Raw genomic sequence first — 13,499 nt, 5'->3', positions numbered from 1 at the left:
CAAACAGATTTGCTTGAATAGCAGATAACTACCCTTAATTACTTACATATACCTTTGGAGTACATAATGTGGTTATATCTTATGGCAGTTTAATTTTTCTAATTAAGTTTTGTTAAAATTGCTTTCTATTTCTGTCCATGAGAAGGCAAGGCACTCAAAAGCAAGACTGGCACCAAGGAGAGACGACCCTTGAGGATTAAATGAGCTTTTGTAAATAATTAAAAAAAAAAAGAACTGTTAATAAACTAATAGTAATGATAGAAAAGGACTTGCCTGCAAAACTTACATGAATGCAAGTGTGGTATTTTCTCCCTTGAAAAGTAAACACATATCACTGATGAAAGTCTATAATTAAAAATGGGAAATTTTAACGTTAAGACGTCTGTCTAAAAAAGAAAGTGCTTAATTTCAGTACTGTGAACTTCCACTAAAACCTCTGACTTTTAAACCACGTCACCTTACTGGGCTTTAGAGGAGGACACCAAAGACTCTCCAGCCGTCAGGTCGACTAATCCGGGGAGGCGGGCAGCACTTTGGCACCTGGTGTTACGCCCTGAACGTCACATCACACGGCAAAGGGACCTGAAGCTAGGGAGACTTCCCTGGCCTGTCCGTGACATTTGCAAGGGCAGGGGCAGGGGAGATTCCAAGTGTGAGAGGGTCTCCACCTGCCACTGCGGGACTTGAAGATGGAGGAAGGAGGGAGAAGCCAATGAGGGCTTCAGAAGGTGAGACACAGCCTCGGGAGTACACAGGAAGGAAAAAGGGGCCTGGGTCTGGCAACACCAAAGACCTGGATTCTGCCAACAACCCGGATAAGTCTCCCCTCGAAGCTCCAGAAAAAAGTGCAATTCTGCAGACGCCCTGATGTTAGCTGGGTGAGAGCCATGTTGGAATTCTGACCTACAGAACTGCAAAAATAATAAATCTGTGTTGTTTTAAACCACTGCATTTGTGGGAATTTGTTAGGGCACAATAGGAAAGCAATACAAATGCACTGACGATTCACGCGTCACATGGGCCAATTCCACGTGCCGAGTCGGCCACAGGCCAAGAACCCCACAGGAAATGCTTGTGGTCTAAAGCATCCTCAACCTGTACGAGTTCACTGGACAGTCTGGGGATGGGATGAGGTACATTCTTTGAGGGGTTTTTTTTGCGGGGGGGTAGAAGCCAATACATTTACCATAAGAAGAATAAAAGAATAAAATGATGATCTTTTATCATTTAAAAGAGCTCTGGTTGTTCACTAACTGATAAGGACCCTAAACCAGGTAATCACAACCACTTTAAAGATTTGAATTCGAGATGCAGAAGAGAAAGCAGTTCACGTGCTACATGGCACTCAGTGCACAGCTGGTGTTTGAAGTTTGGTAAGTAATAATTTTTATTATAAATGTTTTAAATTGGCCAAAATAAGGTCCCTATCACAAGTACATCCAGGAGGGAAAATTACAGATTTACTGATCAAGAGAAAACTCACCAGGGACCAATACTCTAGCGTACCTCATGAATCATTCTGGATTTAAAAATAATCTCTCTGCTCAGAATCTCCTAATTCAGAATGATGGACACTCCCTAAGGCTATCCATGGCTCCCTCTTCCTTCCCCCCGGCCACACAATCCCATCAAGAGTGCTAATTACCCTTCAGGTGCAATAGCTACAAATAAGTCACAAAAATAAACAAGGAGAGATGGAGTACAAACCACATAAACAAATGAATGAGGCATGTTTCCTTCATCTCATGGACAATGAAGCGGGACAACGCTCACCTTCACTGTTTCCGGTTCTCCTCTTCCTGAACACCTGGGAGAATTATTCATCCACTCCTTTAAGATGGATGCGGCCACGAGACTTGTTGTAGCCAATAAAATACGAATGGGAATTAATGTGTTATACTCAAGTAGAAAGACTTAACTAAGAGCCAGTAAGTGATTCTCCATGATCTCTTCGTCTCATGAAGATCACACAAGGCTGAAGCCCCCTGAAATGCCAAGTGACCACCTGGAGGGAGGGCGGCCACTGGGACCCACACGGGGGCCCACAGCTGACTCCGGGTGACCACAGAAATAATACGCTTCAGTGCTAAGCAACGAAAGGCTGTTATTGTTTCTTCCTGCGGCATAATCTAACCTATACTTACTGATATATTTAGTTAAATCCATCCTTTGATGTGTAGCCTGTCTCTAATTCATTTGATCAGTATGCACTGAGCATCTACTATGTGCAATGCCCTCTCCTACACATCTGAGATACATCAGAGAACCAAAAACATGAAGATCCCTGTCCTCATGAAGCTTCCACATGGCTGAGGCAGAAAGACAGAAAGTACTAAGCATAATAAGTAAGTAACACAGCATATTCGAAGATACGAAGTCCTAGGAAAAACAGAAAAATGGAAATAGGATAAGGATCAGGAATTGTAGGGATGGTGTGGGAGGGGGGTCAGGTTCAGTATTAAACACTGTGAGCTCAGTAATCCCCACCTACCCCCACACAACATGAAGGCACAGAGGAGAAAATGTGCTTTAAAACTGCCTGCAGGGCTTCCCTGGTGGCGCAGTGGTTGAGAGTCCGCCTGCCGATGCAGGGGACATGGGTTTGTGCCCCGGTCCGGGAAGATCCCACATGCCGCGGAGCGGCTGGGCCCGTGAGCCATGGTCGCTGAGCCTGCGCGTCTGGAGCCTGTGCTCCGCAACGGGAGATGCCACAACAGTGAGAGGCCTGCATACCGCAAAAAAAAAAAAAAAAAACTGCCTGCAAATAATAAATGCTGTGCACATATTCACTGTTATATTTGCTGCTGATATTTAGTAGCCGTGGACGATTCCTCTGGGTCATTATCACAGGAAATTAGGGCAGTTTGATATGGTTTGACTAACAATCATATATTTGGATTATTTTAAAATAATCCAAGGTGACATGAGAAAAATTACACCTTGTTTGCCATGTTCCTACTTCACAGGTTTTGGTGAAGTTTTAGTTTTCAGTCTAGAAGAGCCACTTCCTTAGAAATATCAGCCCCAGCAGCTGGTAGACAGAATGGTTGTGAAGAAAGACTTCTGTCCTGTTTACTTCTGAGTCTTGGGCATGCACAACAGTCAAGTGCAGGATGGGGGCAAATTGCACTTTCACCTGTAGGCCCCCCTCAGCTATGTGCACAGCGGAATAAGGTAACCCCGATGGAGGGAAGTAACAAGAAGTCAGAAAACAGCGGCAGAGTCAGGGAAAACGCCACAAGGTCCGGATACAGCAAAAACATACAGTGCCGGGTGGGAGAGGGGCTGCAGACTAGGGAAGCTCGCCTCACTGGTTTCCAGGTGCAAAGCCCACTCGCCTGGGCTCTAGAAGGGGAACAGTTTGCATCCATGGCTCACGTCCTACTGTGAGGACCTCAGGGAGCTGAAAGGCTGCAAACTGTACGGAACGATCAGGCACATTACTCCCCACCTCCAGGAGCACAGGCAACTCTGTAAATGACCGCACTACGTCTGGCCAACCAAACTGGACAGAGAGCAGGACAGCAGAAGGTCTACAAGGAGAAGGGAGCAAAATGGGAATTTGTCTTTAAGTAAATGGAGCAGCATGAAAGTACTGTAAACACGGACTCATGTTTTCCCAGTTGCAGGTTATGACCCATTAATGAGTTGGGAAATCAATTTTAGTTGATTTAGCACCTATGTCTTTGAATGAATCAGTTCAGGTATTTCAACAGAATAAATAAATCTCACATGACTTCGCTCTCCTCTTCTCCCCACACCACTGTCATGTTAACATAAGCAACTTAACATTTACACAGCAACTTGCAGTGTTCAGAAAACATGTTTGCGTTCATTTTATCATTAGGTTAGGGGTTGCTTGACATAGGATGGTTATTACCCACAATTCCATTTTTAGAAACCAGGAAACTGAACCTGAGAGAAGTGAATGAAGGGCTTGATCAGGGTCCCACAGAAGAATGGGCAGGTAAATCCAGGTGTCCTCTGTTCTGTCTCACGTTCAGAACAAGGCAAAAGGAAAAGCACGGCAGACATCATGAGGTAGGTGGGCAGCCAAAGACGGGAGTGGGCCAGCGGACACCGACCTAGAGGACCCCAAACGCGAAGCCAAGGACTTTTCACGATATTCTTTAGGCCACAGGGAACAGTCAAAGATTTGGAGGAAGTAACATGATCAGATAATGTCTTTGGGGAAGGAATATTACAAACAAGGGAGGATACTTTCCTCGTCCAAACATGAAGTTGTTGTGGATTAAGGAGGACAGGACAGAAAGTGGAGGGACTGGGAGACACTGTGTGTGGTGGGAGCAGAAGAAAAGCTAAAGGCCTCTGAGATTTTTTTTTTTTTCCAATTTTGAAGAACTGAACATGGTCTGAACATCCAGCACCATCAGATTTAGTATCTGTAATTTTAACCCTGAATTTAAGGAATTATTATTATTCTATGTTGACATACTCCTTAGTTAAAAAAACTGGTTGTGAAAACTGACTGGAAACGTGGCCACCTACACAACTTCATTTGCTGCAGAAAATGTGAGAGAACCAGAGATTTTATTGCATGTCGATATGTTACCATGTAATTAAATGATACAAATAAGAGATAGAAATTGAAGAGACAACTGAAAAATTCAAGGACTTGACAATCTCTTAAGGATTGTTAAATACAAAAAAATTTGGAAGTGTGTTCCTTACTAATGATTGAATAAAAATAAGTGAAAAATCTTTGATTCTTGAAAAAAATGTATTTTGAAATAAACAAAGTATAAATCTGTTACTACAAGATATTTCTAAAATCCTAGGTATTTTTGCCTTTTTGAATTAAATTCCTGAAAAAAATCTCCTTACAAAATTAAACAAAATTTGGCACCAGAACAGACTTCATTCAAAGTCAACTTATTTGGATTTTCCTTTATGAACGATATACAGATCTCATTCATTTGTAGTTTCACTAATATTTAAACCTGCACTGTGAATAAATAAATCATGCCCTACAGATTTAATCCTCAGCAAAATCAGAAAAAAAATCAACATACTATAAAACATACAGTTTATCATATTTTCTGTGAGCAAAATAAATTTGTATAGGTGGCCACATTTTCAAGTACTTTTTGGAAAAATAAAAGCAATCATTTATTTTTTATTATATTATAATTTATATATTATAAATTTCCAGTGTACAATACAGTGTTTCAATATTTTTACAGATTATACTCCATTTAAAGTTATTACAAAATAATGGCTAAATTGCCCTATGCTGCACTATATATCCTTATTGTTTATTTTAAAAGCAATCTTTTAAATTTGCTCTTAAAAATAAAAATATATGTCAGTAACACAGGAGGGCAATAATTCTTTAAAAGCAGAAATCAGGGTCAACTTGTCAACAAACCTAAGTCTATGTCACAATTTCTGTCCTTGTTATTTTATACATATTCTCTGTTGGCAAAGAATTTTTCCTGACCCTTCTACATAGGATTTTTATTGGGTCCAAATACCTTGGTAGGCTAGAGTTCAAACCTTAATTCTTGACGTTCAACGTACTTTGCTTAGTGAACTTCAGTTTCAACCATCAAAATCTTTACTTCACAGAGAAGATAGGCAGGAATAAAGCATGTTTTCTTATTTTAAGAATATTTTTCTCCAAATAATACGGAAAAAAAAATACTTGTGAAACAAATTTTTCTATTGATTCATTCATCAAACAAACCAGTCTCATTGCTACTTCCTCACTGTATGTACTTCAGGTGTGTCTCAGAATGTTTTATAATTATGGGCATCCCCATTTATATGTGTGTGTGTCCATACACACACACACACACACACACACACACAAACTACGTGACCCTAAGTGAACTGATTTAGATAAAAACTGACGTTAGAAATTCTTAATGAATTATTAAATCTATTAAATTTTTACTCTCTATATCATATAATAATACATCATCTAAATCTAAGACATGCATACACGTTTGTAAACCCCACTGAGGACTTTTGTAAGAGGCAGTGACAGGCAAGCTAAAGAAGCCCATTTCCTAAACTGTTAAGATTTGGTTTTCACATAGTACGCTGGATACTTAGGGTCAGGTAACTACGGCATGCTCAGAGCGACAGCCTGCAAAGCAGCATTTACACAATACATATATGTGTGAAGGAGCATGGATACATGCAGTTGTGCCTGTGTGTATGTATGTGTGTGCATGTGTAACTGTAACCTAGCATTTCTAAGTAGATTAACAACAGAGTGCTGTTAGGATATTCCGTTCAGATGAGTAACAGTGAACACGTTATCTTCCCTAACGATCAGTGGCACTGGCTTGGAACAGTCTAGTTTTCTTCACAGAAATTCTCTACTATTTGCATTGTCCTAGTTGGAACTTCCAAATAAAACTTTATTAAAGTGCTCTGCAAATTTATGCATTTCTTATGGAACTTCATGTCAAATTTTCCTATCCTGAAAAAATTGTAATGTTCTGCAAAAATAAATGTAAAGTGAAAGAAAAAACTAAAACATTGTTACTCGGCATCAGTTGAAATTTTATTTTCTTGAAGTACTGGACAAAACTGAAACTCTGTGTAAAGGGTAAAGTATTATCTTCCCACCACTTCTTAATCTAGGACCCAATATCCTGTCATTCAGCAAATACTGATCAGGTGGCTACTTATGTGCCACCCACTATCCTAGATACAGAAGAATTAAATGACAGGTTCAAGGCCACACAGGACCTTTATGACAAAGCCATTAAAAAATGTCCAGTCAACTAATTCAGATGCTCGTTTCACTACTTCGTTATTTAGTGTAACTCACCTATTCCTTATCAAGCCAGTTAAAATTTTTTATTTCTCATTTAAAAACAATAATTTTAACCAAAAAATCAATTGTTTTCAATGATTTCATCTTTCACCAAAGATGGGCCATCATTAAATTAAAGCCAACTTATTTTTATCTTAATCCTTGTTTTATTTTGGTTGTTACCATTTTGACAAAGTCATATTAGAAGGGCACAATATGATTTGAAGAGTTTTAGGAGAAGCTCTATCACTCCCTTTAAGTTATTCAATTTAAAAATTATTTCTTCCTAGTAATTTCTATTGTTTCTAAACTGGACAACCTTCTTTCCATTAATATAATGTTATAATAGCTACATTCAGTTCTATTTTAGGTACAAAGGACACTCGTATATTATCAGCTCTAGAATGAATAAATTACAAGTATCTTCTTCTTTATAACTTAGGGGAATATCTTCCTCCTTAGCCATAGATCATCTCTAGGTCCCCCCTCTAGAGCAATCACAACCATGTATGTTACTTTAATAAATAAACATTTACAAACAACTATAGTATTTTTAAATGGTCAGGTGAGGTTCTTTTTCAAGATATGGTTTATTCTTCATATTACCTTAATATTATTAATGTAAAAGAAAAGGAAGGATCCATGGCAATGGTTAAAACTATATTTGTTCATTGGCATTTTCTTTTACTAAATGCCTGCCTGAGGGTCAAACTAACAGAAGTATCCAACTGTCACATGAATGGACACATTATACCTGACAGGTTTCAGCTCAGGACCTGATGATTTTTAAAATAGTTTTATTTAGACTATAAAAGCTAGCATGTAATCTGTACATCCCTTACATTTTTAACCATATGGGTGGGGTGGGGGGAAGGGGGGTAGATAACCGAATGAAATTATACAGTGTCTCTTACCTAAAGAATGTGCAGCTGTGGTTTTGGAGCTAAAAAACCGACCAAGCCCAAGATCTCCAAGTTTGACGACCCCAGTGGCTGTAATGAACACATTAGCTGGTTTTATATCTGTGAATAAATGAAGTGATAAGGTGAAAGATGATGTCAGTTTAGGTATATCCAAGGGATTAAAAAACACTTCTCGTTGAATTTAAAATATATCTCAAAAATGAAAGTCAGTTTGAATTTTTAACCAATTATTTTGAGTAATTTTCATATAGCCTAATATTTCTGAGTTCTCAGTCCCGACAGACAGATAATCATCAATGCAGGATGATGATCACTATTCATTTTCATTTATAATGCATTTTGTTTTCCATTTTCAAATAAACTTCTGTGAAATTCAAAGCATAAAATAAACTTGTGCCCTTCTTATATCAATTTCAACTAGAATATCCCACTAAAGAGTAATTTATTGACATGTTTACATAAAATATAAAATCATAACTCTGACACAGGTAATTATTTACTTAGATGACCTTAGAAATTTTAATTGCTTAAATAAATTGTACTGAAATTTTTCAAACCCCCCGATCAAGGGATTAATGCCTTAGTGATGTAACCTTCATACATTCCACCCAACCATTTGACTGATAACTAAGAATATATTAACAGTGAATGCTGAACATTAAAAATCTAAGTAGCTGTAATGTATAGTTCATTAAAAAAAAAAAACAACTCTTCCTTATGCATGTTCAACTGCTTTCCTGCATCTATTTTTTTTCTTTTACCAATATAATCAGTAAAAAAAAAAAAAAAAAAAAAAAAAAAAGTCAAACAGAAAAATAACTAATTCTCATTCTTATTTAAAAAAAAAAACCAAGTAGTCTTCACTTAAAGGCTTATCATTCTAGTAAAATCAAAACTTGGAAATAAATTACCTGGGAAAGCCTGATACTGTGCATCGCTGACACCAACACTAAAAGTTACTCATGACTGAACTCACCCCGGTGCATGACTCGTCGAGAATGCATGTGCTCCAGGGCACTGCACAGCTGCACGAAGTACTTCCAAACGGTCCTTTCAGGAATTAGCCTCTTTTGTTTCTTAAAATGCTGTTTAAAAAATTTTAAGTAAGATTTAGAAATAGAAACTATCTTCAGACTAGATTCTGACTTCAGTCAGAAAAACACCTACTTTTATCTACCTATTACCAGCTAAAAAACATGATTTTCCATAGTGAAAGGATACCAAGATTTTTACTGGACACAATGGCTTAAATGTCTCCCTATTGTATCTAAGGTCAGCACAAGCTATATCATGCTACGTCTTTGTGGTGTCCACCTATTTCAAAAAATTAACATCCACATAAAGTAATTTCTTATCCTAAAAGGAGGATGTCAGATTTTATTTTAAGAATAGCCGGAATAAAAGAGTCTAGAGACCTGGAGGTGATTATGTTCATTACAAGACAGTCCTTCTCTTGACAGAAGGTAGTGAAGTAGAATTCCTTTAAATATTGAACCATCCTTGGTGATTTGAAATATCACTTAATTTATTAAAAATTAAATAAATAAAAGGGATTTATGTGAAAAGTTTTCATGAATATTTCCACTGCATACTCCAAGTCAAACTTGTACTTTGCTTTGAACGAATGAAACTAAATATGGGAGCAAAACATTACAGGAAGACCAGGGCAAAAAAGCTGAGTGTAAATATGCTAGCTTGGAAGGAGTGGGCCATCACGCATAAGAGGGCAATAACTAAATAACTGCAAAACCAAAGGTACATATTCATGCCCATTTTTCTACATTACCTTTGCTAGAAGAATATACTAATAATATGCTGATTCAAGAACACAGTTCGTGGCTTCATAAGATTTATAAAGATTCTTTACATAAAAATTATTTTTCAAAAACAAAAGTGTAATTGGTTTCCTACTTAGCAAAGTCTATAAATGACCAACATGAAGAAGTATTTCATTTAAACAAATTTTCAGACAATTTTAACTTTTTAAGATATACATTTATTAATAGGCATCGACATTTAAATACATGCTTTAATGCACTTTATCTGGTGACTTGACATTTTTGAAAGTTCAACTAATTTGATTTTTTTTTGTTATTGAATATGGAGAATGGTACTTCAGATGATTCCAAAAAAATGAGCTGTGTCAGTTCCTACCCCTGTGACCAGTTGAGGGCAGGCTGAAAGGAAAAACAATACAGGGAAACAAATCTGCTAGTATCCCTACTTCATACTTAGCAAAGGATTATTATATCTACTGTCTCATATGCACTCAATACACCAAAGGATAAATCTTTAAGGAAAAGCGAATCACTTTAGGTTAATCTTTATTGGAACACACACTATAGAAATGAACTTATTAGCAATTTCAATAGCTATTACATCAGTAGCAAAAAAACAAATAACAATTAGATGACCAGGATATTAAAAAGCAAATCAGGGTTAATACTAAAATGGTGAAAACCTCCCATATCATGTTTCAACGTTAAGTCTTATTAATTGCAGACTGTGTCAGCATCGGTTTTCATTCTATGAGGGCAATGCTGCAAAATCAGTTCTATACACATAATATTCTTTCAGACTTGGAATGACTCCAAATAAAGCCAGTCTATGTGCTTTCCCTCACTCTGGATTAGCATATCAGAAGACTGTTTGATGTCAACAGGAAGATGGGGACCAGGTTTCTTTTCGTTCAAAAATAAATATACCATATCATGTAAGTATCAGACCATGAGAGAAGAATCTTAGGCTTTAATATAGATTCTGAAACCGCCGTAATTATAATTAACTTGACAATTTACCTTTAAAGTTCCATTATTAAAAAATGAATCATATATAAAGGAAAGGGCAGAATGAAAAAATTGCCCTCAAAATGGAAGATGTAATCAGGCCAAGATAGTCTGACTATTTTCATGTTTTCATATTCTTGTTTAGGATCGTTTCTTTCAATAACAAATTAAAGATGATAACAATAAACTGGCATCAATATAATGCTACCGAGACGGAATGACTTGGCCAAATGTAACTATCTAAATTACTAACATGTTTCTGAAGAATAATTTTAGGAATTTGACTGGATCATAAAATAAATCAAAAGCAGTTTCATTACATCATTGGTTATCTCCCAATATTTTTTATGTGTCTGTTTAAACACATGCAGTTTTTCAACCATCCTTCAGTGTAGGATTTTTTTTTTTTTTTTTTTTTTTGAGGAAACCAATACTTATGATGAGAAAAGGCTGTCTGTTCTGATGGTGGCACTGTTGGCTATCTCTTAAAAAGAGGATGAACAGAAAAAGGCAATACAAATTTGAATTCTTTTTACTACTGGTAAAATTTATATTAGCACTACAAAGGAGGAACTTACAAAATGCCAATGTATTAAAAAAAGAACCACCTTTTCTTAACTTATTCTAATATATACATATCTTTTAAAAGTTAATTATCCAGTTAAATAGCATTACTGCTCAAAAATCCTATTTTTCTCTCAAAAAAAGATAGTCCCACATAAATATTCAGCTCTAGGTTTGGAAAAAATCTAATACCAATACACAGAAATTAAAAATGTACATTTATTTGTCATGTGGTAAGTTTTTAATAAAGCAATAAATAATTTTTAAACGTTAGTATTAATAAAGATTTCTGTGAAAAAACTTACATGACATGTCATTTTTACTATATTTATGTTATAAAATAGAATTTTAACTTTTTATATCTGAAAATAAAATATCTAAAAAGTCATGAAAAGACAGAAATTAGCACTCAGGTATACCTAACCACTTGGACAGAATTATTATTTAGTCTTTTTTTCAAAGGTACATTCATCTTTTTTCCACGCAAAGCTTCAAATAGTTTACTTTAAAAGCATATTTTCTATCTCCATCAACATTATTCAAATAAACACTGAACATTATTCACATCAAAAAAAAAGATGTAACAGAAAGGGCAGCCAGGGTACATGTAAAATGCATATACAAACATCAGGTTATATTATATTCTCACTTATGTGTAAAACGATTACCAGCATCTCACTTAGGTGAAATTCAGCATCCCTGGTAAAACATGTGCAATGTCACTGAATGATGTATATTAATATAAAAGAGGCTAGCTGATGCAAGCTGCTTCCATTCAAAGATTTTTGGAAAATAGTCACATCTTTTTTTTAAATTGTCAAACATCCTCCTACAAATTAAATTCCCCAGACCAAATTACATAGTGGACACTGCTTATCAAGTATCAGTTTTTGGGTCACTTGGTTCCTGAATCTAGACACCACTACTCCAAACAACACATACATTTATTTCTAAGTTTTATAACTCTAGCATTCCTCCTCAGGAAATCTTGGGGAAAAAATTTAACAGTATTACCCAGCATAAACTCATCAACAGAGAAAGAACAGAAAATTATCTTGTTGGATCAAAACAAAAAAGTTAATCTCTATAGTGTATCAAAATATTTAAGCCCGTAGTTTGGTATATTAATTTTTAACAAGAAAGTTTCAGACAAAACACCCAGAACCAGAGTGCCAGCTTCACAGGTGTGCGGCCCATACGTTCAAGCAGGGCCTTGCACTGAGTGTAATGCTCTGTTCTGCCACCTAGAAATTCCTAATCATTTGTCAACAAGGGGACCCACGATTGTGTGCTGGTCCTGGGAACCATATACCAAGCATCCTTTGGAAACAACATACTATTGCAGTTAAAAACAAAACCAAAAAAACAACAAATACAATCCTGTCAGGCAAGTCATTCTCGAAGAAAATTAGGAGAAATGGTAATTAAATAACAAGAAATAATGAAATTATATGAGAACTGGCATTGCAGGCATCAGCTGTTTTCCATCTCTTCCAAGTATCTAACAAGAGGAAGTAAGTAATTTATGTTCACTATGAGGAACTATTTCCTGCTTGGGAGTGTCATCAAATGTTTCATGTGCCACTCACAGAATCCATATGCGCCTTTAATAACAGACCTGATTCTTGACAGTAATGGTTGTGTGACCTTGAACAAGCCGATTAACCTTGCTGGGCCTCTGTGTCCTCACTATATTAAACAGAGTTTGGAGATGATCTGTGTGGCACCTGCCGCCTCTAAAGTAGCTCAGTTACAAATAAAACACAAATAATAAATGCCTGACTGGCACATTTTCACACTTAAAAATAACAAATTTTACTAGTTTGTCCTGTCCTTTAAATCTCCAGCTGATAAAAACAAAGCAAAAATAACAATCCTAATACCTCTGAGATCCCCATAGGTCCAGTTAATGCTATAAATGGCCTTCACATGAGATAACAGGTCAAATTTTTGTAATTAGGTAATTATAAGGTAACTGACCTTGTAATTAGGTCAACCATTTACCAACAGAATGGATGTTATGTTCCCAAACATTTCTGTAAGTATAATGCATTTTTATATGATGATATTTTGCAGTGGTTATTTCAAAGAATCAAATGCACAGGGACTGGGTGATGGAAAAGACAGGATGCTTCTAAAAGTGTAACTGACAGTTCTAAGTGTGATTTTTATTATGTATCAATCTTTCTAGGGAAATATTTTTATTCCAAAGGCATAAGAAGGTGTCAGCAGACTAAACTGTACAAGTATTTGCTATACACCGATTTTGGGAATTATATAAATGCATAAAATAGTTATGTCCCAATTAGAATTTTGGTATGTGATACTAATTTGCAATGTGTGAATATTTTCACCCTTGGCACTCAGAATAAAATTTAGGTATCCTAAGTTGCTTTAGAAGATGCAAGTAGAATGGGCTTGGCAGTCAGGAGATCA

General features: G+C 36.3%; 1 protein-coding gene across 5 annotated transcripts in view; it reads right to left on the bottom strand.

Moving 5' to 3' along the window:
* The window catches only part of NEK7 (NIMA related kinase 7), a 136,520-nt gene that overhangs the window by 27,234 nt on the left and 95,787 nt on the right, over positions 1-13,499 (bottom strand). For all 5 annotated transcript variants that reach the window (XM_060091466.1, XM_060091465.1, XM_060091469.1 and 2 more), the window contains 2 exons: positions 8,690-8,798; positions 7,705-7,812 (listed from right to left, as the gene is read on the bottom strand). In XM_060091466.1, the coding sequence (XP_059947449.1) occupies positions 7,705-7,812; positions 8,690-8,798 (217 nt within the window). The remainder of the gene's footprint in view (positions 1-7,704; positions 7,813-8,689; positions 8,799-13,499) is intronic.

The sequence above is a fragment of the Mesoplodon densirostris genome, chromosome 2, assembly GCF_025265405.1.
Source record: "Mesoplodon densirostris isolate mMesDen1 chromosome 2, mMesDen1 primary haplotype, whole genome shotgun sequence".
Classification (NCBI taxonomy): domain Eukaryota; kingdom Metazoa; phylum Chordata; class Mammalia; order Artiodactyla; family Ziphiidae; genus Mesoplodon; species Mesoplodon densirostris.
This window is presented reverse-complemented; position numbering and strand designations above follow the sequence as displayed.